We start from the raw sequence: 27,006 nt of genomic DNA, 5'->3' as shown, positions 1-27,006 counted from the left end.
TATGAATTGATAGGAAATATGCACGGAAAAAGCGTTTTTGGGGTCAATTTTGTCCCTCAGCGCCCCCTAGCTATAATATCTTCCCACGGCTCTGAGTGGATTTATAAATCACGGCTATTTGGCGCCTGTATTTTGCGTCTCCTCCTGGAACCGCCACCTTAATGTGGTGGAGAGGTTTGAGCACCCGAATGATCCCAGGAGCGGTGTTGTCAGGGTTTCGTGCCCTTGGGAGGGTCTCCCATGGCAAACAGGTCCTAGTTGACGGGTCAGACAAAGAGTGGTTCAGAAGCCCCTTATGAGAGACCAACAGGCCTGTTTAATCGTGAGGCCGTCCCTCCGAGGACCCACCACCTGCAGGAGGAGCAATAAGAGGCTGGTGCAGTGTGATTTGGGCACACGACCCAACCGGATGGGTGGGTGACTGGATTTTGCCTTTGGGTTGATCTCTGGATGTCTCGCTCTGTCGACAAAACATCGCACAAAACAACTGTTTCGAAATTATAATGAACTCATCTCCGCCTGTTATGTGTTGTGTGTTGTATTACAAGTGTTCCCGAAGGTTTAGTTTGGGGGCGGAGGCACCGCTGCTTTGGTTTGCATTGTTGATACATCATTTGGTGCCACGTAAAAAAGCTGTTATAGCCATATGCCTTTCTATTGTCAGTTAACGCCAATGGCTGTCACTGAATTTTGGACATGTGAGGATAAAGTGTAATATGAAGCAAGCCAACAAATAACTGTTTTTCAACTAAATGCTGATTACGAGTCAAAAAATTGTAATTTTTGGTAAAGAACTCCTATGAACAATGCTTTCATTATTTGTGAATTGGCTCATAAACCTTTCTCGTTCTGGACCATTGGACTAAATCTTCACCAAATCGAGATCAATGCAAAGTTAATAGTGGACAAAAGCACGTTTAAACCAGGATGAGAATCTGTCCAAACCAAGACTTAGATGAAACCAGAAAAGGTATGATTGGACTGAGTGGAGTGAGTCTTGGGTGGAGTCCTCGTCCACAACAACAACACGCTAAATGGAAAAAGCCACTGCCCTCCATCCCGTTCACTTCCCCTGAACCTAGAATTTGCTTCTTTTGTGTAACACTTCAGGAATCGGCGGCGGCAGCAGGAAGTACAAGTCGGCCTGTCTTCTCCGGCTACAGGGTGTTACGAGAAGCGCTATAGGAAGGAACAGATGTGGACAACAGGACAGTGCCCCCCGCCCCTTACATGTGGTCTGACGGAGTCCAGGGTGGAGGCCCTAGACAGTAGAAACAAAAGTAGAGCCTCTGGGAACATGGGACCACATTTGAAAAACACATCAAACAGCATGTATAAGGCAGCTGTAACCAGTCCTTATTATTTTCCACTTATAGGTTAGCATATGTAGCAAGCACTCATTTATTTTTAGTTGTTTGCTTTGTTATCCCTGCTACAAAGTCCAATAAGTGGCAGCTGAGTGGAACAAGGCGTTTAAATTAATTACCACTGATCAAATGTACTACAGTGGCGTTACTGTGCGATTGTTAATTTATCTGAAAATTAACAACAAAAGAGAAGGGATTAATGCCTCATATAAAGTTATTAGCTGGTGAGGATGATTCATAAAGTACAGCTGAACTTTCCAGAGCACTAAATTGATTGTAGCACTTCTTTTCGGCTAATGTCAATGTCTCTACACCCTTTATTCTTCAAACACGGCTTTGATGTGTCTTTCAAGCTCAGGGCAGGACTCTGAGCTGCCATCCAAAGGAGATCAGAAAAGAATATCTCACAAATAATGAATGCAGTGAATGACTGAATCAGTTCTTTCCCAAAACAGGAGTCAATGGGCCAAAAAAAAAAAAAAGAAGGATTTTCCAGTCACTATTGCGAGGCTCTACTGTCCGCCGTTCTACTGTCTTTGGCAAAAAAAAAAAAAAAAAGTCAGACACTTAAGAGGCGGGGATGAAAAGAGAAATCCTACAAAGAAAGAACAAAAAGCTACAACTCGATGTGACAGATCCAGGGCTTTCACAGAAGTCTACTGTTTTTGTTAGTGAGAAAGAAAACAGAAGAGGACGGAGGAGGCAAGGGGGGGGGGGGGGGACGTCCCGCTACAGATGGAGGGGTTTCCTACTGGGACCTACCGTCTTGAGGCGCTTCACCGCGTCTTCACAGATGTGCATGCCCCGGGACTCCTCCACCTCCACGTGTCCCAGGTACTGCAAGGCACAAGAGGGAGATAAAGCAGTCAGTGATGTGGGGCTTATACAGTAACCGGGGGCGATCTGCGCTTAGCATCAAATGAAAGACAATCGTAAATTAGATTAGGAGTTTAATTGAATACAAATCCCTTGATAAAGTAGAACTGCTAATTAATTTACCTTTGGAAGATTAATTTGGAAGTGGTAAATCCACAGTGGATACTTGCGTTTTTACTTTTCCAGGCCAAAACACTAAGACAACTTCATTTGTCAAATTCCAGAAGAATGAGAGATAGAATTTTCTACAATAGTTTTATCACTTTTTACAAAACCAAAAGTTTACAGACATTTCATTAACATTTGGTAGCATTGCCTTTAAACTGTGTAACTTTGGTCAAACGTTTTGGATTTCCTTCCACAAGCTTCTCACAATAGTTGGCGTTTTGGTCCATTCGTCCAAACAGAACTGGCGAAACTGAGCCACATTTGTAGCCACCTTGCACATGCCTTTTCAGCTCTGCCCATACATTTTCAACTGGATTGGGATCAGGACTTTGTGATGACCACTTCAGAACATTGACTTTATTTCCTTAAGCCACTTTGTAACCAGTATTGGCCGTATGCTTTGGGTCATTGTCCATTTGGAAGACCCATCTGCGCCAAAGCTTTAACTTCCTGGCTGATGTCTTGAGATGCTTCTCTAATATTTCCACATGGTGTTCTTTCTTCATGATGTCATCTATTTTATGAAGTGCACCAGTCCCTCCTGCAGCAAAACAACCCCACAGCATGATGCTGCCACCCCCGTATTTCACAGTCGGGATGGTGTTCTCAAGCTTGCAAGATTCCCCCCTTTTCCCCCTAGCATGACAATGGTCATTATGGCCACTCCAATTTCCTATTTTTTTTTGGTTTGTTTTGGAGTAAGAACTTCTTCCTGTCAGAGTACCCTCTTAATCTTAGTGTATGTAAACTTCTGACTTTGTAAAAAGCAACAAATACATTTCTAAAATTCTTCTTCTGCCATTTGGTATTAGAAATATTTTTAATAATTCTAATTGACCCAACTAAAAAAAAAAATCCTGCTTCCATGTCAGACAGTGAGAAAAAATGCAAATGTCTCTTTTTATCTTTTTATAAAGTGTATGTAAACATATGGTTCCCGCTGTACATGCAGCAAGAAATAGCAATGCTAGCCGTGTGTTGGTGGAGACGTATTAGACATTGTTGTGGGACCCAGCTGAGAGCAGAGTGGCTCATTAGACGTGCTCAGGTGAAGCAGCTGGTGGCTCTAAACAAACAGGGATTTTACAGATGAGGCCTCCTATATTGAAAACTGCACCATCATTTACCATCCCGTTAGCACCGAGAACAAAAAAGAGCTGGACTCTTTTGGCACGAGCTGAATGATTAGTGCGGGATGTTTATGCAGAAACAACTCCCAAGATAACCAGGAGGTACAAGGACAGATTAATTAAAAATCCTGTTGCAGCAGTAAATTATCAAAAAAGAAGAAAGTGATATTTGATCTCAGTTTCTGACGAACAAGTGGCAAAGTAAAGCATTTATACAACAAAAGAACAACAAACAACAAAAGAACTCTTTATCCCAGTGTCGAAATTTAATTTGTCTCTGCATGTTTTGACTTTATCCTTCAATCAGTGCCATGAGTGAGGAGTTTCCTATATGTAAAAATGACAGATGCATGTTGGATGTAGCTATACAGAAAATTAACAAATTAAAGCTACAAACCAATTAGGAAGGAGAAAGATGCTGTCAAAATGAAGTGGAAAGAGAAGGGAGAAAAAGTCCTACAATGCAAAAGCTGAATAGGGAAATAATAGTACGGCAAACCTAAGAGACAACCGTGCAATAGTTCGTTTTTTTGTTTGAGCAAAGCCTAAAAGTCTGTCCCCATTTTATATATTAGCAGACATGATAAATAGCCTGTCCAATATGACCTGACCGCTGCTAAATGATTATGTGGAAAGTCTCCCTCCTCCTTTCCCCCCCTGTCCCTCCGGTGTTGCCCCGTTCTGTTCAGTGTCACTGCAAAGCACGACCCCGACTGTCCCGGGACTATTGTGCAGAGCGCGTCGGGAGGAAGTCCTTACCCTTTTCCTCAACGATACAACACAAGGAGCCAGCGATAACCTCACCCAGGAGCCCCTGCTATTCTAAGAGTGTGACGCCACAGATGAGTCACTCTCTAATGTCGTGGATAAAGCGATGTTGTACGTAAGAGACTGGAGAGACGTGCACAGAAATACAAGGGAAGTGAGCACTGAGCTGGCAGAAGTGGCCAGGGAGTGGAAAGAGGCAGCAGTTAAGGGCTGTCACGGATACTTATTAACTTAAGACGAGATACGCAGCAGGTTTATGAAATGAAGGGCTGGGCAAAATGACACACAAAATTTGATATTTCTAAAAATATGTTATTTAGGCGAGGCAAGTTTATTTGTAGAGCACAATTCATACACAAGGCAATTCAAAGTGCTTCACAGTTGCATAAAATCACAAGAAAACATCAACATAAAAATTTATCAATTACAGTAAAAGGCAAGAACCGTTTTCAGCCTAGGTTTGAACATTGTCAGAGTTGAGGCCTGTCTCACATCCTCATCAGACTGTTACAGATTTAAGCTGCAGGAAACTGAAACCGTGTTTAGTCCTGACTCTGGGAACCACCAGGAGACCCCTCCCTGAAGTTCTTAGGGCCCGAGATGGTTCATGTGGCTGTAACATGTCAGTTGTGCACAAGAAGAGCTGTTTTAAATTCTATTCTCTGAATGACAGGAAGCCAGTGCAGAGACCGGAGTACTGGACTAATATGGTCGTGTTTCCTGGTTCTTGTCAGGACTAGAGCAGCAGCGTTCTGGATGTACTGCAGCCGTCTGACAGTGAGCAGCCCTTACAAAAGTCTAACCTGCTGATATTATTGCTTTTATGTGGCTGTTTAAGTTCAGGTCTGAGTCAATTATTTAGTGTCAAAATAAGAGTAACTAAATGCTAAATCACAACCAAACCAAAGATAAAATTGAACTAAATTGGGAAACTTATTAAAACTACATTTTGCACATTTTCAAAGGCTTTTGGGAGGATTCTGGCAAAAGGGATTTTTCACACCTAATATTGCAATTTAAAAAAAAGTAATTGTTGATATATTGTTCGTCCCCATTGTTTATTGTGAGTTTTACTGTTGAAGGGTGGAATAATGAAGATGACTTTGCACAGCTTGATAGCTCCCAAGAAAGTTATTTTATTTCTTGCACCACATGTGACGTTTCGGGCGTGTCAGCCCTACATCACACTGTTGAAGGGTGCACCATAATAAAGATAAACTTTATATTTCTTCAAAAGAAAGCAAAAGCACAGTCTACACTTCAAATTTTAGTAGAGTTTCTTCGCAATTGGTGCAACTGCTACAATCTGAGCAGCAGAATCCCTCGAGGGTGTTCAATTTAGAATGTATTTTATTTTATTTATTCTAATTCATTGTAATACAGGTTTATACTAAATAAATTACCATTTTCCTACCTAATGGCCTAATGATGCACTATCATCCTGTGGGCCTATACAGAACACAGTCCACTGCTTACATTTTACAATAACAACAGCATTTCATGTGAGCATGTTTTAAATATCATGTCGTTATCCATTTACGGGAGCGAGCTTCCCGATAGAAGGCTGACTGGGTGTAATCCAGAGGGATTTGAGGAATTAATTCATAGCATCGCAAAGAAAAATGTCTGGGAAAAATGAACCCTGCTAAATATTCAAGACACATTTCATGTAGCAAGTGCAGTCAATCTGCTGCAGAGATCTATGAAAAGGCCCACAATAATATTTCATACATACTGTATGACTATGTAAATTCAGCCCATTAGACACGATCATTATCGCTATAGTGTGTTGCAAAATACATAGAGGCAGCAGACTTCTGATTAAGCTTAGACAGGGAACAAAGGGAGTGCATGAGCAGATAATCAGGAATGGGGATAATGGAATCAACAATGAAAATGAGAATAGTCTATTTGGATAGCACCGATCAGAATAATGAGGAAAATCGATCAATCAAGCAATGAATCAACACAGAAATCAGCTTAAGTATGAACAGCTTTTCTATCTAATCTAAGGTTTAGCCTTTTTGGACATAAATTTGATGTTGTTCAAACTAGACATGTTTATCAGCATACAGTTCATACAAAGACCAATTATCTCCACTTTCCAGCATGTCCTTGTACTGCGCTCAAATGACAAGTGCATGCAAATGAACACTAATGTTACTTAACAAGCCAGAAACAAAAGCCCAGTCTGTGGAAGTGGCCAGCTCCAAGCAACGCTGTTAAAAAGCTCAATTGACTCTGTGTGAAAAGCATTGCCCCGAATGCCGTTTTTCTTTGACCGGACTTCCCTCTCTTCCCCTCTTTACTCTGGGGCGAGGATCGTTTCGCTACAGCCGCACAGACCAACTGAGCACCAGCAGCAGGCTCTGTCAGGCAGCCAGCGAGCCAGGGGAGAGAGAGGGAAAGGGGGAGGGAGGCAGTGGGGCAGCAGGGTAGGTTGCACCAGCACAGAGGGAAACTGAAGCATGTAGGAAAAACTGTTTGAGCGGAGCAGATGAGGAGAGGGACGCGTAATACACCAACAAATCAATTGTTATGAGTAGACCCTTGGTTTTACTGACAATTACAAGCAAATTATTGACTCCGATGCGGAAAGGACAATTGTTGATGACCTACTGGATCTAAGAGCTGATTGCAAACCCCATGGAGAGAGTCTATTTTGTTGTTGGCAAAGAATATTGAATATCTAAATAATTGCATGCTTCATTAATATAAATTGTGGTTTCAGTTGCTATTGATCGCGCGTCCCTGTAGTGCAGGTTAGACAACGCGTTACCATCGTTGCACTGACTCCACATTTGTCGATTGTGTGAGAACAAAAACATCAAAGTCCACCTGTCTGCATCTCCCGTCTAACTTGCAGAGACACTTTCAGTTCACATTGGAGTCAATTCAAAGGTTTGCTGAAGGACACTGCGTGACTACATCTACTGGTAAACAATCTCAGTTCATCTGTGCAGTTTTTCACTTCTGCTGCCGCGGTGAGACCGGGGAGATCGTAGGAAGTGTACCGTGGCGCTTCTGTTTGCAAAGTGAGCGGTTTGTGTTGGCTAAATAGTGTGAAGCATCCAGTCCATTACTCACACAGCGGGGCGGCTTTGCTCGTGAATTACTGAACTATCCCTTGGATGCTACGAGCTTTTTAGAGATGTGTCTTTGAGCTTTATTCAGGAAAACATTTGTCTTTGTGAATTGTGGGGGGGAAAAGGAGGCCTGTTTTATGAATTTGCTTAATATTATGCTCAAACAAGAATGCTTGCTGAGTACAACATCTCTTAATAAGTAAGGCATAAAAAGACAAGAATAATGAAGTAATCAAGTGGTGCCAGAGGGTGATGACAGGAAAGGCAAAAAGAAAAAACGCCAAGCCAAAGTGTTCAATCAAGGAACATGCAAAACTGGTTAGTGGCTCAGGGACATCCATACTCCTGATGAACTAACATCATCATCAAAAAATGTATCTGGAGAGGTGTTGTCTTTAATTTGCACACATATGAGTGTAGGGATGCATCGATACTAAAAAAAAATACGATATGGGCTACAAATATTTGATACTGAACCGATACCAGTTTTGGCTCTTAACACCGTAAAAACTCACCTTTTACCACCTAAATCTAAGCGAATATGGGCATGCAGTATATCATTTTAAAGAATACAACCATTGAGTTAGTTTTAATGTTAGTTTTAATGTATGTTGGATTGCATTAGCATCAGTATGCTAAAGCTAGCGGGAGCATGCTAATACTAACAAAAACTTATCAAGGCTGGGACAGAAACTATGGTACAAACACCTAAAGTAGCCCAATAAAATAAAATAACCACTACTGAAGCCAAGTGTTTGTATTTTAAATTAAGAAATAACTGATTTGATCAGTTACTGTAATGATCGGATCACTTTATGTGAGTTGTTTATACAGTATTAATGCAACCTAAAGCCTGTCATATACCCAAGGATATTTACTGTAGAATAGTCCTGTGATCCTTGTTAAATGTTTACCCAAGAGTTTATCAATAGATTTAATTGATAATTGAGCTGCAACATCATGACAATAAAGTATGACTGTATTGGTCTTAAAATGGAGAAAAGAGTTGATTCAGCTTTCCCTCAGAGAGACACTTTTAAGAAAGTCTCTTGGCATCGGTAAATATCGGATACTCAAAAAACCCGGTATCGGTATCAAAAAACCTGGATCGGTGTCTCTGAGTGATTCTATCTGTCTTCGCTCTCTTCCTCTCTCACAACATGAGCCTCTCACTGGCTGACATCAGCAGTGATCACCAATTTCGTAAAAACTAAGTAATATAGTTAGACCTGTCGTTCTCAACAGGTACATATGCCATGAGGACCCTCCATTCCCCCAAAACGACAACCCGTGTTCTTTGCCATTTGAATGCTGTATTTTAACACTCATTTTTGGTGAACTTTCGAGGTTCATCTAGTCAGACACCAGGAGGTCTGACTAGATGAACATTGAAAGTTATACTAGTAACACAAGTGGACACAATGAATGTTACTTAGCTTAGGTTATTTTTTGTTGATTTAAGCATTGAAAGATAAAGATGAAATGATGGCCAAAAGAACTCGGCATCAGACATTTTAAACAGACTCCCTGGCAATGTTCCCTGGCAAAGGTCCACAGAGAAAATGGTCTCGATTGAATTATTTTCATGTTCGTATTGTGTGTGACATCTACGGCAGTCAAGTTTGTAAAAGCTTCCACTACAAAACTCTTCATTTTTACGCTTTGCATAAATTCTATCAATATACAGTCTCGGCGGGCAGAAAACATAGTGCACACGCCTCCCACAAATTAGCTTGCACCAGTAATGAAAGCTGTGCTCGACGGTTGAACGCCTATGATTAATCACTTGCAGCGTCCTTGGGGATCGCACAACTTTCTGTGTGTAGTCCTGAGTGTGTGCGGCGGTGGTTATTAGTGCAGATGTGTCTATGGGCGGGTTCGGCGGGGAGTGTCACCTTGACTGCAAAACTGCACTTTCCGCTGCGGACCGCCTCCTCGTCTGTCTGCCACTGGTGCGGTCGGCTCGACTCGGGGACGTACACATCTTTCTTCCGCCGGAAACTCTGCCGTAGCTTGTTCATGGCTGAGCCCCCTGAGGAGAGCGCAAAAAAGAGGAGTTTATTAATCAACCGTTTGGTTATTAGCATCAGTAAAGGTTAAGTAAAGGCTGAGGGGGATTCAAAAGCAAGTGAGTAAATGATAATGTTGCACCGTAGTGAGATTTCACAGAGCTGCCGGGAAAGTGTGACAACATAAGAGGTTTGTACATTTCCTGACAGGACAAAGCTGTTGATAAGGCGGTTGCTATCTGCCACTGGAAACCCGATTAAATGTAAACATAATATAAAAATGTCAACCTTCATAGACTCACTGCAAACACTGACTTGATACAAAAACACAAGTTGTTTTCTGTTGTAAAGTGCAGACTGCAGACTTCCACCTAACCATAATGATAGAAACGCATGGTCACCAAACTTCTCAGGCCGTGACCCCCCAAAAGAGTGGATCAGTGGAAGTCAAACAGGGGTCACAAGAAGTTTTTTATCGTTCGCCAGTCCCTGAACAGTCCTGAAGGCATTCCTGTGTAAAAGCCTGAAGGATCAGAGCCAGCTGTGAACAGATGTTTGTCACCACATCAGCTCAAGCTCCGGGCCTCGCTGAGACCGGCCCCTCAGAGACCAGAGCTGTAGCAGGAATCGTGTATCAAGCTAATAATCCCAGAGAGGAGCTGATTGGTGAGAGGCTAAAAACATCATTAATATGTAGTTATGTTCTCTGCTATAGGCTAATTCTGGAGGTATGTAAATCACTAGCGATCGCGGGAGACGACTCACAAGAGGCTATTAATATTCAAAGAGCTGTTCTGCTGTTCTGGCATTACATTAAAATGAATTATTTAATATTTTTCTCTCAAATAAACACAAAGGTGTCTTAAAAAGTTGCTTTAAATAACTGTACTTTACAGCAGCCTGGTTTTCAAACAATAGCAATTGCAATTAGACTTGTAATTTATGTTGATAGAAGCAATAATAAGGCCACATTTAACATTTGAGCAAAGTCACTATTCTTGACTTCTTCTAAAATGTTATACTTGATTTTGATATTTCATGTATAATTCACAACTGCAATAAATATTGGTCATGACAGGTTTAGATCTGGTTCAGTCATCATTTCTTCACGGTTTAGATCAATTTTATCCCCAGTTTACACCTGTTTAGTCCAAATTTAGCTTTGGTCTAGCCCTGATGGTGCTTGGAAAACCACATTTTTAGTTGGTACCTTTTTTTAACTACTTTTGATCCACTGACCTAAATAATTGCATTCTTTGTGAAAGGCTAATTGCGATTTGGGTGAACTTTACTTCAGAGATGCTTGACTACAGTTTCCTTAATAACCAGCACTTTATCATGCCTTCCATTCGTCTTAACATAACTTTAATACATGTTACTTCATAAATAGCCATGGTGCGCACCGAGTGTGAAGCAAATCTAATGCCAGAGATTGTTCAAATGCACTCTTGGATTATCTACAAATTAGCACCATTCTGCTCGAAGTGCGAAGACGATGAGGTGCCAGACAGCCAAAGCATAATCACCAGGCCATAAATATTTAGTAGGAGAAAGTTTTACAAGTCCAAAGCAAATGTCCTTAAACTTTATGCTGCTTTTCTGAAACTGAATTCTCAAATATATTGTCAAATCCACATCTTTTTTAAAAGGCTATGTTTTATTAAATACCGACAGAAACCACTGATCCAGAACTAAAGTGAAAGTGCTGCTTGCAAATTTGCCAGTGTTTCACAGCAGAAAAAAGAATTTGGGCAGAAAAAAACCTCTCTCCTCAAACAGGACTTGCATGTCTTTTCAGTCTTTGGCAGGAGATTAAGAGGCACTAAAAAGCAGAGAGCCAATTAAAAGTTGCTGATCCAAATTTAAAGTGAGAGGTGCATCCGTCACCGACAGTCTGGACCCCGTCTGCCCAGTGCAATTCTTACATGCCACGAACACGGCACTGTGGCGCTAAAGCGGTCGGACTTATAATTTCATGATGACTGAGATTGCGTTAACAGGTTGTACCAAGCCACTTTTGATCTGACAAGGATCTGTGGGATTAGAGATGGTTAATCCACTCTCTCTGTGCAAACTTTGAGACGAGGCAAATACCACGTCTTTCAAAATATGTCCACGTGTTTATTATGGCTGGACTGATGTAACTGGAGTATAAGGCTGCACTATTAAGACTGCAATTATTTAGGTTATTATATTCTTGCTAGCAAACAACAGAACAGACCATCTCCATGGGGTGTTGCTATATTAAAACCGTCTAACACTGTAATTTATACCTCTACAAATAACTGAGTTTGGAAATTTGTTTTGTCCTCCTTTGTACAGTGTGAACTCAGATAATCGCAGAAAAATACTGAGCATTTCATTGTGAACCATTTGTATCAATTTCATGCACTTGCATGCTAGTCTTCCGGCATATCTGTCACAGTCACCCTGAAACGTGACCCTGCAATTTGGAAATGTGCCAAAAAACTCGTCCCTTCGGGTGTTTGAAATGTGTTAGGAAGATGAGTTTTGACCACAGCTAACAATTTAATTCATTGGCTCCCCCAGGTGTAGGGCCTTTAAGCAAGTCTTTCCATTTTAACGCTCGAATTGCACAGCTGTGGTCAATGCAATGCAAGATTCAACTGGGCACATTTAGCAGAGATTTAAAGCAGTATTAAGTAACTTGTTTACCTTAATAAATCCTTATCGTAGTCCCTCTGGGGGTGATACTAGTGTTATTGGGAGGATTGGGGGTCTTTCATCTCCCCCGGTGTATTGCAACTTTTCCAGCACCGGGTTAGAGCCACCAATACACACTAATGGAATCACGAAGAAGAAGCTAACAGGCTAATGGGCAAAGCTAGCTGCGGGCTAGCAGCACTTAAACAGTATTTACAGCCAAGTTTGAGTGAAAAAAATGATCTAATTTGTGTAATTGGATGTACAATATCGCTCCCTTTGTCTTTTCTGTGAGCGTAGTATTTACTCTCACGGACAAGTAATGAGTAAAAACCCGTAACATGCTAGGACACCTGCAGTGGCATTCATGGCCTCTAGGGGCATGAGTTACTTAGTACTGCTTTAAACGCTGAAACCACATCTTTATTTGGGAGTAGAAGCTTAATGCAGTTTATTCTCAAATCAAAATCTCAGGTATGGAGGTTATAATCATCTGTAATTATCAAAACTGCAGTAAAACGTACATTCTCCGGTGATGTGTGCCAACTCAGCAGGGGGCCACATTTGGGTCCCAGGCCGCACTTTGGGCACCCCTGATCTAGATGGTGGACAAATTGAATCTTAATTAAGTTATAAATAATAATCAAGACAAATTGTAAATGCTCAGTCAAATAATTTACAGTCAACATTTTAAGAACTGCCACTGAAAACATTACAAGTCTTTTACTTAACCACTAGCAATGTCATAAATACAGCGCATTACTATGAAATGTCTCTTTATTTAATTATCCTCATTATACGCCATTGCAAAAAATATTATGACAGTCCAATCAGGCAATACTTTCTATTCTGTTATGTAGACTTGTCAGAGGTGCATATTTGCATAGTTAAACAGTTTGAGCTAAAAGGCTGGATTGTAAAGAGGACATAAGGTGAGCCTGTTATCGTTCAGAGCCAGGCCGCTGCTGTGTGGACACAACACAATAAGGCTTTCATCCCTGTCCCAAGGCTCTCCAATACATCAAACTTGAGCTGTCAGAAAAAGAAGAGGAGGCAGGAGAGGAGCACCAACTCAACACCAACAACAATCATAGAGCGACAACACTGTATAATGAATCTGACATTATACCCCTTTTACAAGTCAACTGAGTCACACAAAATAAGAGATCAGGGTAATTTAATCAGCATTGTAGCTCTCTCTCTCTCCAGCGATAACATGTATGGTTAATCTTTGGGAGGCAGTTTTGTTTGTTTTGTCATTTCAGGCTCCTTCTCCATGTGGCCTGCGTGGATCACAATATCTGAGTAGAAATGTGACAGGTCTAGCTAACGGAGCCGCTCCCGTCCCCAAGCAACCACTTCTCGATGCTAATGCTAATGCCACATATGGTCAGAGCACGCCTGCTAAACAGCAACGTACCAGTGATTAGATGGGATGATCAAACTAGTAGCCTCGGATGACTTATCAAATGAATTCACATTTCACTCTAATAGTCCGATTCACTATGTAATTTTGACGGATTCTTGTGGAAAGTATCAACACCATACATTAAAAAAAAATAAAAAATAAGCAATCAGAAAAAACAATATTTCCATTTGCTCTGATATGAAAAAAAGGTGCAACAATAATGATAATAACATTTATATGGGGAGTAAAAACATAGAAAGTCAATGAAACCCTTGTCATATGTTTCATGGAGTTACACGAGCGACGACCAGCACTCCCCATTTACTCTAATGGAAAAATTGTATAATTGCACAATTTTACCAAATGACATGGGCAAATGGAAACATTGTTTTTCTCATAGCTTATACCATAAGGCTTCCAAAAATATATAGTTTTTCACACTCTCCATGAAAATCCCACAGCAGTGGAAATCTAAACATAATGAACCGGACTATAACCTCATCAGCTAAAGCTAAAGCTAAAGCAAGTCAAGGGCGACCAACAGATTCAAGTCAGTTTGGATTAATATAAGTAAGAAATGCTTGACACTTGTTTTGAAGTGTTTTGTCTGGTGTCATTTATGAGACCTCTCTGTGTGGAGTTTGCATGGGTTTCCCCTGGGTGCTCCACTTCCCCTGGTCAACCTCTCGTCTAGTCATGCCCACCAGGCTAATGTTCTAGAAAGCTATACGGGTCCCAGTAGAAAAGTAAACTCCTGTCTGTCCACTCACAATGACGGAAGGATTATCCAAGAGTAGCATTTCAAAGATGGGCCAAACATAGGGAAACATTTCCAGGCCTTTTGGAATTTCAATTTTCCAGAGCTGTATTCAAAAGAGTAAATCTGTGTTCAAAATTCCTTCCAAGATAGAAAGAAAGAAAGCTGTTTTTCCAACTATTACACAAGAAGAGTAATAGTCAACATGCCTCTCAGTACTTCAGCTAACAGGAAATGTTTCTGTAACCCGAATAAAACCCTCCTAAAACTATTCCCTATTTTAACTACTGGAAGCCTCTTAATATGCTCTGGCATTTTGTACTAGAAGACGCCTTTAGGGAATTACAAGGAAGAATGGATCTCTGTAGTCTGACTTGAAATGCTTGCCAAAGCCGTTATTTATCCAATTCAATTCAATTTCCAAGGACTTTCAGTCAGAGCTAAAGGGACTATTTGAAACTGTGGAAGCAATCAGGTCACCCAGAGAAACTAACAATTTAGATAAGTTTCAATTTGATAAGTGATTCAAATTCATAGCTTTCAAAATGGTACAGTGTCACTTATATGGAAAAGTGGGCTCTCACAACCAAGCAAATACAAATAACTTAAAAGACTATAACTCAGATATTGTAAACTTTATACTCAAGATGATTAATAAAAGACTTTCATTCAGCAATAGGTTGGTGGAGGATGAGGATGAGTTGTTTCATCAATGTGTCTGGAAAGGAAACTTTTAGAAAGCTTGTGCAGACCCAAGGACAGGGGCACTATACAAGCCGACATTTATGCGTCAATAACAATCCTTCAGCACCTAACTACTTTTATACAAACAAGTCTTTGTAGCTGAAAAAGCAGCTCTAAGATATTTCTCCCGACAAAAATCGACCTCTTTTTTACTTGTATTTCTTGAAACAGCAGAAGATTGTGAGTGAGAGCTGGCATTTTATGCTATAAAATATAAAAGAGGGTTGAATTTGAATTGAGTTGAGTTGAAATGTCAAAAATGCAAACCCAGACAAAGATGCAAAAACTAAAAAGCTATAATATCAATGCCTTCAATTAAAGTAGAACTAAGTAACTCGTGCCCCTAGAGGCCATAAGCGCCACTACATGTGTCGTAGCATGTTGCGTTTTTTTTTACTCCTTAATTGTCCGTGAGAGTAAATACACTGACAGAAAAGACAAAGGGAGAGAGGGATATTGTACATCCAATTACACAAATTAGATTTTTTCACTCAAACTTGGCTGTTAGCTTTGCCCGATAGCCTGTTAGCTTCTTCTTCGTGATTCCATTAGTGTGCATTGGCGGCTCCAACCCGGTGCAGGGAAAGTTGCAACACACCGGGGGAGATGAAAGACCTCAATCATCCCATTAACACTAGTATTACCCCCAGAGGGGCTACGAAAAGGTTAGTTCTTCTTTATTATGCACAGACGGTTTACAGCCTTCATCTGATGCAAATGCAGAAAAGGGCAGGACATAATGTTTAAAGGGAATTTTTTCAAGTGATAAGATATGAAATACAAACATTACAGTGCCAAAACTATTTACAAAAGCATGGAAAATATAAAAAATATGACATCTAAACATTTAATCCTCATCATTTATGATATGACAACCATAAATTCAAGTTGACAACAGTCTCAAAATATACCACAACAAATGTTTTTATACGGCTCACGGAGAAGACAAGACGCAGCAGCAGAGTTTCTCCTCCTCTTTGCTCCGCGCTGGAAGCACTCAGGCTGTCACTGGCACCGCACCGAGCCCAAACACGACGTGACCTAAATAATCCCAGAGTGAAGCAACGTGATTCCTCTCACTTAGATGACTTAAGGCTACAACCTGCATGCAGCGCAGAACCAAAATAAACATGTATTATACACATCAAGAAAGGCAACCGTTTTAGTGACGGAGTTTCACCAAAGGATCAAAACAAGACTGAGATACAAGGCTACGAGATTAATCACACATGAGCGGCAGTTATTTGGGCAAGATAATAAATCACAGCATATTACTTGTCCGTTGGGGTTTTCCTTCGTATAAAGCTTGGTTTTATAGAAGTTTAGACCTGTACAAACATTTTCTGAAAGGCATGTGATTCTTTTAAAGTTAAGCAGTTCATATTTTACTCTCAATTGTTAATGCTCCTGGACATGTTTTTGTTCCATGTGAACCCTATGTAGATTTTCAAACAAATTGCAAATCTAATTGCAATTGTGACGCTTCCCAATTAGCCCTACTGAGTTATGAGGACTGTTTTAAAGGCCACACAGTGTTTTATTTTAGATGGGGCAGTCAGACAAGTTTTGTGCGCGTTTGTGTCAAAGGCTGTGATCTAATTTAATTGATGGTTTTCCATATGCAGCTATTAAGTGGAGCTTTTCTTCAGAATTATCTGCATTGTTGTTTCTTACATTGCATTAGATACTAGGGCTGGGACGAGATACGTATCACAATACTTAGGGGCCAATCCGATACGTATTGCGATACAGTAAGTAAATATTGATAAGTAAGAGCCTTGCCTTAAAATCTGATTAAAAAAAAGCATGAATTAATTGTTTGGAGTGTTAAGTGTTTGGATTGAGAAGTGCATTATTAACAAAAACTGTAACAAAGGGAGTGTATGATAAAATGCCTCCTAACACAAGGTTGTGATAAAGTAGTGATACTTGGTATTGCAGGAAAAAGTCTTGCGATCCAAATCTGATCTGATATTTTGTCCCAGTCCCCATACGTGCATTTTATAGGGTGGCCAATTTCTCACACACGTTTCCCATCTCCTTCATGCAGTATCAAAGGTACTGCAGCTTTCGCAAACCACCTTGACTGAGCAGCTGCTATTTATTGTTCTAACCATTTTACAGCGTCGTCCAAATTGAAAACATGAATTAATTTACTTGATTAAAGGAAAGACAGTTAATGATAGTTTGTGTGTAAACTCTGTGTTGGCAGCAGGTGAGCAGTGCAGTCCTGGTGTGGGCTACAGGCGGGTGAGCCGAGGCTGCAGTGGAGTGGAAAGGTCCCGGTGCCGAGTAGGTGGGTGGAGGTCATGTGAGGTGGGTCTAGCCGCTCGTTTGGCAGTCGTCCAGAAAGACAGAAACCAAAGGGACTAAGGGGGAAAGATGAAGCAGCAAAAGCAGAGTTTAAATCATTGCCGCGTAACCAGAAGAAGAAAAAAAAAAAAGTCTGAATGAATGCCACAATGAAATGTTTGTTTTCTATTGAAGTGTATCATTATAAAATGTGCAGCAACATATCAACAGACAATAAATAGATAATAATTCAGAGGCTGGAACACTTTGCCTTTGATGCACTCGTGTCTTATGAATTCTGAAGAAAATTAACTTGGCTTATCAAAAATGGATCACATGGATTCACTGATGACGCCAGTGGAACTAATTGTTGATATATCGGCCGCGTCTTTCCAAGTGAATGAGGCAAAAACAACTGAATAAATCCAAGCGGCTGGTATACTGTTGCATGTTTTCCTTACGTAACAGAGAGTTCTTATATTGTATTGACGTCCAGTTCACTGCAGTCAGTGGCTGTGGGCGTCTCTACAATATTTACTTATGCAACAAAAAAAAAGAGACTCAAAAGACAGATAAATATGTGATGAAGACGAAGTGGCCAATGCATTCAATTGAACTGTTTTAAGAAGATGTAGTTTTATGAAGAGCTTTACGTGGAAGATAGAATCCAATCTCAAAACGGTCTCAAAACGGTGCCCTGGGGTGCTCCTTTTAAACTAAAAACATTACACTGAAGTAAGTACTGTGTTGGGTGGCGGTGTAATTTCCCCCCCAAGACAGCGCTGAACCATGAAAACGAAAGGTCGCAACATAATTAAGAGCAAATTAAAGGTCAAACATGCCCCCTTTCCAATAAGATTAACTGGGCTGGAAGCTGGAAACACTTAATAGTTTGTTTGTCTTCCTAAACATGTTTGCTGTTCCACAAAGACTCAAAACCAATGACAAGAGACTCAAAATCCAGAGCTTCTCAAACTGTGGCTCAGGTAGCACTGACAGTACATAAGGTCCTCTTTAAGGCTTCATTTATCTTACTCAATAAAATACTGGATTTAATACTGCATGGAAATAATGGCAAATAAACATTTACTTTTGCTTACAATACAAAGTGAATCACCAGAGCTCAAAATCTCATGGGCTGGTTTTGACAGCGAAGAAAAGGCTTTTTTTTTTTTTTGCCCACAACATAACAGGCTTGTTTGACAAAATGCGGTGTGTCATCACAAATATTTTTGCTGACTGTGGCACCGACGTCAAAGTAAATCATTTGAAGGCGCACGGGAAAGATTGCCTTGAGGAGTTTTCTGGACACAAAGGCGACTGAATGGAGGACTAACAAAAGTGAGGAGGGGCTGAGGGATTTGGTTAAGATCCCAGTTGGAGCTGTCCCTTATGGTCGACTGCTGCGGTGATCAGTGGCTGTTCCCTACCAGCGCTAATGAGGACAATTACACAAGCACCATGCATACTGGAAAGCAATACGGAACAACAATCGAATCTACGCTGCTCAGCCCACATGCAATTACGATGGAGATGACGAGGGAGCACTGAGGGAGAGAGACGTTACTTAGACTGATAATAGTAGATCAAAAACTGCCGCTGTCAATGAGAAAACTGTCATTGTCAACAAGAAAACGTAAAAATCTAAAGCTTGAGAACCTAGCGAAGTGAACTGAAAGACATTTCAAGGGCTTCAGATTAAGAGCAGCCTTCTAAGGGTGAGAAAACATACAAATATACAGTAATTTAGCGCTGCACAATGAATTACAATTGGATCAAAACTGTTGCAGAAAAAGGCAAATTACAGGCTTCAATTAGATCATAAAACGTCTTCTATAGGTTCTGTATTTTAGGACAAAAACAAACAATTGGTTTAAGTTCATATTTCAATCTCTCAAATAACAAGGCATGCTAAAAAAATATGCCAAAAGGACAAAAACAGCGTAGAAAACATGCTAATCGCAATGTAAATGTTTGTGAGAACGTTCTAGAGGTCAACTGATGGCTGATATTTGGGAATTCTTCCGGCTATCTTCCGATCTAAAGCAGATAAAAGCTGACATCTTGGAAGTGATAGAGGCTCCCTGTATTTTGCACTGGAAAGGGCTCAGTCGGAGCTTTAATATGAACCCTCCCACAACTTCTTCAGGGGGCCGAGAAACATCTCAAAGAAAATCAGTCTGAAAAAAAATCTGTTTAACACAAGTTTGACCGACTAAACCTCAGTCAAGATGGATATGCTGCATCTACTTTGGTAGCACATAACCTGGAAAATCCGCTCACTTAGTTTTAACCTCCGCAATTGTATTTTTGATTGCGGCGCAAAAATGCCGCGGCTAGCAACAGTATGCTAAAGCTAGCGGCAGGATGCTAATGCTAACGTCAACCAATCAAGGCTGGGACAAAAAGTATGACTGGATCACTTAAAGAAATAGAATAAAATCGGCCACTGCTGGAGCAAGCGCTTGTATTTTCTTTTATGAAATAATTAATCAAACATTATTTGTCACTTTATGTGAGATGTTTATATTAATTCAACCTAAAAGCCTGTCATGTAGCCAAAGATACTTTGAACAGTCTAGTGATGCTTGTTTAGTGTTTTTACATTAGTTTAGATTTAATTGGTAAATGATCTTTAACGTCTAGTTTGCAAGAAAAAATTAAGACTGTATTGATGTCACACTGGAGAAAAAAGGACCATTCACTTTTTCACTCAGAAAAAGCCAGGACAGGAATGTTTTACATAAATCAGCCTGATGCCCCTAATGAAACGCAGTCACAGTTCAACACATTTTACAGTTTAGAAGCCTCATATACAGGATTATAGATAAGAAATTTGAATAATCGGCCAGAAATATCGGTCAAAAACATCGGTCTTGCAAATCGGCCATAGAAAAAACGGTCGACCGCTATAAGAAAATGTAAACTGCCTTACTGTGATTGTTCGGAAAATGTGGTTCAAGAAAAAAAAAAAAAAAAGGCAGCAATACACTAAGAGGAAGGTAATTCCATTGTGCACCACCAGGTCACCATGACACTTTTAGAGGCTCTTCCATTATCAGCCAAAGTACAAAGCACCCCCAAAATAGCCTAGCATCTCTTCTTAAAACAAATTGAGAAATTCGTGGCTCAAGACATTCATTTTCTTCTTAATCAAAACTGTTTTCAAGTCAGGAACAAGTCTAATGGCAGAGACACGCGACTTTAAACGGTTCAAGGTGTAACTCATGCCCGACCATTAAGGGTTGGTTGTTGTTTTGGCATCTTACGTTACATTTTGCTTCAACTGGAGTGAACAGGGGCCAAGTTTTCCGGGCCGAAGCCTTACCTCTGCATTGCATCATCACCTCTGCATTACATCATCAACTTACAATCCAAGCCATTTCTCAGCTCCGCATGCCACTGGACTGGAGGTCGAGCTGCTCATGATTGGACCAAGTTACAAACATTCACGGAAAGTAAACCACCTTTTTAGTACAACACGAGATGAAATACCTGTCCAGTGCGGGATCAAACTCTACTTAGGACTTCTATAATGTTCAAGTTTGACTTCTTTTTGTGTTTCTTAACCCCCATCGAAACCAAGCAGATTTTATCCAGGTTTGGCATTACTCAAATAAAAACTTCTTTAGAAAAGCGGCAAAATAGCGGCAAAAATGAGATGAAAAAGCAACCAAAAAGTGACAAAAACAAGATGAAAATGAACTGATAATGACATGACAACAAAAGCAATGAAAAAGCGACAAATATGTGACAAAAAAGCAAGGAAAAACCACAAAAGAGTAAAAGAAAGGCAACGAAAACGAGACGAAAATGGGACGATACTGAAAATGCACAGCAACAACTTGAGGAAAATATCCATTTAAATAAGCTTTGTCGGTCTAAGCAAATTTAATTCTACAACTAGAAGACAAAAATACAGTACAGTACAGTGCCTTAATGTTTTTTCTTTTTTTTTTTCAAATATAAACCAGACTGAAATGCTTCTTAAATAATGAAAAGGTCTGAAAACTCCACGGTAAATAAAGTGTTCCAAGAGAGTTTGACCGCTGGCTGTGGATGCAACAGTATTTCAATAATCTCTCCAGGAATGGAAAACTGATTAATCCTCAGAGAAGTGTCTTAGGCGGGACGAGTTCAGCGGTTGGGTTTCAGCGACTGGAGTACAGGGAGGGAGAGGAGGGAGGGGCGGCAGAATAGGCCGAGATCCAAGACAAAAAGGCCCCGCTGTCTGCTTTCAGGACGTCCCAGCACTGCGCCGGCCGATACCTTTCATCCTGGGAATACCGTGTTATCCGCGGGCTTATACTTGGAGAGCAAAAACACGGGATGGGCTCAATGACAGGGGCCGAAGTGTATAAGCTCGTATCGCCCATTATCAGAGCCCGACTCGGGGGTGATAGCGCCTCAGCGTTGCTTCTTAGAGAGCCGTGGAAAGAGGGAATTTGAAAAATGCCGTGAGCGTGATAATCCAATTGTCCAGGATTCGAATTGTGGTTTGGTATGCTCATGTTAAAAAAATTATAAAACGGAGTGGAGTATAGCGGAGTAAAAAAAGAGATGAATTTTAGTATGAATGGGTGACGCGCATCAAGAGGAAAGGCCACACAAGGAGTCGGCTAAAGCATGCTTCTCCACTGAACAAAACACGATGAGCTCTAGGTTCAAAAGTCAAAGTCGTTTAATGGTAGGGCTGCAACATTTTGGAATAATATCAAATTGCATTTTTTCTGCCAAGTAGGGCTGTCACGTCATATACGATACATTTTTGGGCTCAATATTAATCGTCTGTGCATTTATTAGCATTTCCCCCCATTATTTTTTTGTAAAACTGATGCAAATTGAGCTTCATAATATTTCATGTTTCTTGCCGCTTGTGTGGTATTTTTGGATATTATGATGCACTTTTAGAACAAAGGTTTACTGTCATTTTTATGCCCAAGAGTTGGCAGTATCTTGTATCGTTAGAGTCAATAATATTGTTTATCGCAATACTTTCCTGCGTCAATGTATCGAACTTCAAATTTGTTATCGTGACAGGCTTTCTGCCATGTATCGATTTGAAAAGCTAAACTAACACAGAAACCATGTGCATTTCAGGGAATACGCTCTAAACTATACAGCAGGGGTAGGCAACTTCAGGCCTGCGGGCCAAATGCGGCCCTCCAACATAAAACCTTTGGCCCCCGAGAGAATTTTAAGAGAACATTGATTCATTAATTAGAGACCAAATGTGTGATAAAGTACTCTAAAATGTGGAAAATACGGTCAATATTTTCACATTTCCCGGCAAAACACCCCATTAGGACATATATGATTTGCAAAACTTATATTTGTAGAAAAAATGTGCTTTACTTTGGGCTACAGTTGTTAGTTTCGGCCCCTGGCATTTTAGCAATGAAGAAAATTGGCCGTCCACCAAACAAACTTGCCTACCCCTGCTATACAGGGTCAGCCATTTTCATACATTAGACACATTGGAGACAGGATATCTTGGGGTTTGAAATGATTTATTAATTGGCAAAAGATGTTACAATAATGTTATAATGTAAATGTGACAGTAAGCTATGAAAAAAACAAAAGATTTCAAAGGATTTCCAACTTCTGCAGGAACACGGCTGAGAATGACATGATAAAACAAGATGCCAGCTCCAATTACGCGGATTAAGTCATTTTTGGCAGAGGTACCTGCTAAAAGCATTTCAGAACTCCCATCTGTTTGTAATGCAATACTAAATGTGTATAACAATAGAGACACAAACTGGCGGACGTCCTGACCTCGAAGTGAACTTAAACCATCCTTTCCAATCCTCCAGAAATACCAAATGTCTAATTCAAATCTGGAGTGACATTTTCAATCTAAGTTGGATGAGTGTTTGGACCAGAGAGGAAAAAGACCGAGATTAGAAAAGGCGGCTACTGTGTGCGTTGCCCGGCGCTGTCCAATTCACCGATGAATCATTCCGTTGAATGGCCTTCCCCACCCCCAAACGAGACCCCATTTCCTTCACTCACTCAAATCACCGGCTTCTGACAGACGCCTGCAACTGTTGGGTTTCCTGCTCACGACAAGGGAATGTAAAACAACTGTGGAAATGTAACGTTTCACGTCCTACATTTCAGAATCAAAAATCAAGTTCCTCTTTTCGTCACTAGTATTGAAAATTGTTGAATAATTCCTATTCAATTAGCACAAAATGAGGAAAACAATCAGTATATAGGTTTGTATTTCATGATTAGACATTGAAGGAGATTATTTTTTCAACAACAATAAAATAGTTTAAGAAAATAGACTTTTTGCTGCTTAATCATAGAAGCACTCTACAAGCTACGTAGACAAAGCTGCAATACCCTTTAAAAAAATGTCTTGCTAGTAAGTTTATGAAAATTCCAAGATCCTAAGAATGGGTTTGCTCCTTGTATTTTTCAGACGTATCCATGAGTGACTAAGCGTGGCATTAAGAGGCCCCTCCAGTCGACCATCCAAAGCCTTTTGGGCCACACATCACTTTGACCAGCGGCGGCGGCCATGTTTAAAGTCCGGGGGCAGGATCGGGGCAGTGGGGGTTGAGAGGCAAATAACTGTCACTGTATCAGCTCCCCTCAGGCCTCCCTCGGCAATGATTCATCCTCTGAATCAATGAGGCACTGGCCTGCTTTCCAACAAGGACACACACAACTTGGCTCCCAGATATGTCTATTACGACTTCCCCCCCCCATAGAGCATCTTCACGGCTTTCAAAACAGCGCCACAGGACAGAGAAGAGGGGGGTTTAGTTGATGGTTGCAGCTACAAGGTTGGGATTGGTGACCTGGCAAAACAAAAGAGTAGGAAGACCAGTAGGAGTGAGTCAGTCTTTTTCCCACATTTACAGGAGTCAAGGTGAAGAATAGAAATAACACTTCTGTAGACAAACTTATAAATAATGCAAGCTGTTTTCGAACCCCAGCCACTTTTCCATTAAAGCTTTTATGTGTAAAATTGTTGAGTCAAGTACAGAATTGATGGTCTACTATTGCACTTACTTGCAAAAAAGTTAGAATTGCGTAAGGGTTTCTCTGAAGGACGGTTGTTCGCCAACGTGAATAAATCAGGACGTACTGCACTGCATCTTATGCCTTGAAACTGAGTGGCCATTGCCCAACGATGGCATCATTCAGGCGATCTTTAAATGCTCCCACAAAACATTTATAAGCTTTAAGTAAACACGGCTCAAAGCACTTTGCCACTTTGTTCAGGAGTACAAAGGTTCCTCCGCAGATCGGCCCGCCGCACCGTCCTTGACTCCAGAAGTAAACTGTAGCGGGAAACTTTGAGTAAATCTGCAGCAGAAAGGCTACTCATGGAAACCGTGTTCAAACTTTCCCCTTGACATCACTGCGAGCAGCGAGAAGAGCGAGAAGAGCACGGAGCCAATAAGGAGTTCCCAACACAAGACGTCCAAACCAAAAGTCTAAAAATACGACGAAAGAAACAGAAACACAAACACATTTTTGCTTCTGTGAGCCAGTAGTTTCATTCATAAATTATCTTCATATTTTAGCTTCAGGCAATATTTGAAAACGAAAAAGTAGCTGATTAAAGCAACGACTGATTCAAGATATTTTTGTGGACTCCTGCTGAGCCAGTTTGTTTTTTCAATCAGTCTCAAATCACCAAACAAGACAGGTCCTTTGTATGTTTGATTAAAGGTCTCTGAAGTCCTCTAATATAATATTTTAATACTTTTGGATTGACTGTGCCACTACAACTCAATTAACTCAAAACTAAACTAAATAAGAAATGTCCAAATCAACACTGACACAAAGGAAACAGGGTTAAAGTCAGTTGCTTTTTTCGCTTCTGCATCAATATCACGGGTTATTGCCAGGGGATATTTTGCATGATCAAGTCAAGATTGAGATATATCTTTAAACATATACGGCTGACCTGAGGAAACACCATCGCTGTTACATATTCACCAGGCCTCAGGTTAATACATTATCTATTAAATCTACTTAGAGTTGCCTCACAACAAAATAGGAATAAGTATACGGAGCCTGGGAGGAAGAGCTAAAATCACTGCTCAAGGCAAGTACTGCGGGACAAATACAGCTGGGTTTAAGATGGTACAGTAATCAGAGTGCAATCTAAGGTCACAGAGGACCTTTGATTGGTCTCCAGTCTGATGAAATCATATGCTCTGGCTGACCTGATTAAAAGATGAGATTTTCCATTTCGTGGGTAGGAAATTCTCTATCGATCGACATCAAATGCACTTCTTTGTCATATTTAGGAATCCTATATAAAAGGTGGAGGTTTCACACCAAATGCCACCATATAGAAGATAGTGGCCGTGTTAAAACCTGATAAATGCCAAACTTTAATGAATTATTGAAGCATAAAATTGTCAAAACTTGCAGATGACCCGAGTGCCACCACTGCTAAAGTTTCTAGTAGAGAACAGTAGGAGCCTCTTAAAGCAGTGTTAAGTAACTTGTTTTACCTTATCAAGAACCTTAAAAAATCCTTTTCGTGGTCCCTCTGGGGGTAATACAAGTGTTCATGGGATGATTGTGGGGTCTTTCATCTCCCCCTGGTGTCTCTGGCCAGAAAACCACCCTTGCAACTTTCCTGTCTCCGGGTCGGAGGTGCAATAGACACGAATGGAATCACAAAGAAAGAAGCGAACAGTGGGCGAGAGCCACTTAACCAGTATTTACAGCCAAGTTTGAGTAAAAAAATGATCTCCATTGTTTAATTGGATGTACATTATCCCTCTCTCTCCCTTTGTCTTTTCTGTCAGCTTAGTATTTACCCTCACGGACAATTAATGAGTAAAAAAGCGCAACAAACAAAGCACATATTCTCCAGTTTTGCATTACCCAAATCTAAAAGCTTCTTGAACAAAGCATGAAAATAGCGACAATGACAAGGATGAAAATACAACAACAAAAAGTGACAAAAAACATCAAAAAAGTTACAGTCTGTGTTGTCTTTCAAATGAGGCCTTACACAGTTGAGAAGCTTTTAGACTTTGGGTAAAGCCGAACTGGAGAAAATGCACTCAGTAAGAGGTTTAAGCCTTCAACTGGACTGGATTATTTTGAGTTGAGGTTTTGCACTCTAAAACAAGCCAGTCCAGGCGATGTGAAAAACCTCTGCTACGATGGAAATCTCCTGGACGACAGAGCTCAGCAAATTACGTATTACTTATTATATATCTTTCCAACAAGCCAGCACTGTTGAAAAGTCCATGTACCTGAAAAATGAACAGTTGTTGATGCATTTGGAGGAGGCCTGCAGCGGTGTGTTCACATTAGTTGAGCTCATTTCCTTTGCACTGGCAGCAGCGATTGTGATTTAACCGCAGCAAGGCGAGTGACGTCTGCAACCTTGGTTTTTCTACTAATTCCAGACTGCTGAGTTACACGTACATCAACCACCTCTAAAAACCACTAGATATAGATCAGCAACAGCACTGCACAACGGCAGGCAACGCACCATTTACAACATCATGTCACAGAGATCAATGTAATCAAAATCACAGAGTACAACAACAAAAAGGTTAATTGGTTTGTGCTCGGGCCGCACAATGAATCACAATCAAATCAAGATCATTATTTTAATTCATTCAATATGCTCTGGATTGCATGTGATTCTTGTTTCTTACAAAGTTTCTAAATTTGCAGAGAGCAACAATTAGGACTTACCAGGTCTTAACTAAGGTCTGAAAAGAAAGTATGGATTGAACTCC

The 27,006-nt window shown here is 40.6% G+C and overlaps 1 protein-coding gene across 3 annotated transcripts in view; it reads right to left on the bottom strand.

Moving 5' to 3' along the window:
- numb (NUMB endocytic adaptor protein) overlaps positions 1 to 27,006 on the bottom strand; it is a 59,645-nt gene that overhangs the window by 16,704 nt on the left and 15,935 nt on the right. For all 3 annotated transcript variants that reach the window (XM_079573318.1, XM_079573316.1, XM_079573317.1), the window contains exons 2-3: positions 9,291 to 9,427; positions 2,130 to 2,204 (exon numbers count right to left, since the gene is read on the bottom strand). In XM_079573318.1, the coding sequence (XP_079429444.1) occupies positions 2,130 to 2,204; positions 9,291 to 9,416 (201 nt within the window). In that variant the 5' untranslated portion in view covers positions 9,417 to 9,427. The remainder of the gene's footprint in view (positions 1 to 2,129; positions 2,205 to 9,290; positions 9,428 to 27,006) is intronic.

This window comes from Gobius niger (genome assembly GCF_951799975.1).
Source record: "Gobius niger genome assembly, chromosome: 16".
In the NCBI taxonomy this organism is placed as follows: domain Eukaryota; kingdom Metazoa; phylum Chordata; class Actinopteri; order Gobiiformes; family Gobiidae; genus Gobius; species Gobius niger.
The sequence above is the reverse complement of the archived record's forward strand: the minus strand, read 5'-3'. Positions and strand labels throughout refer to the sequence as shown.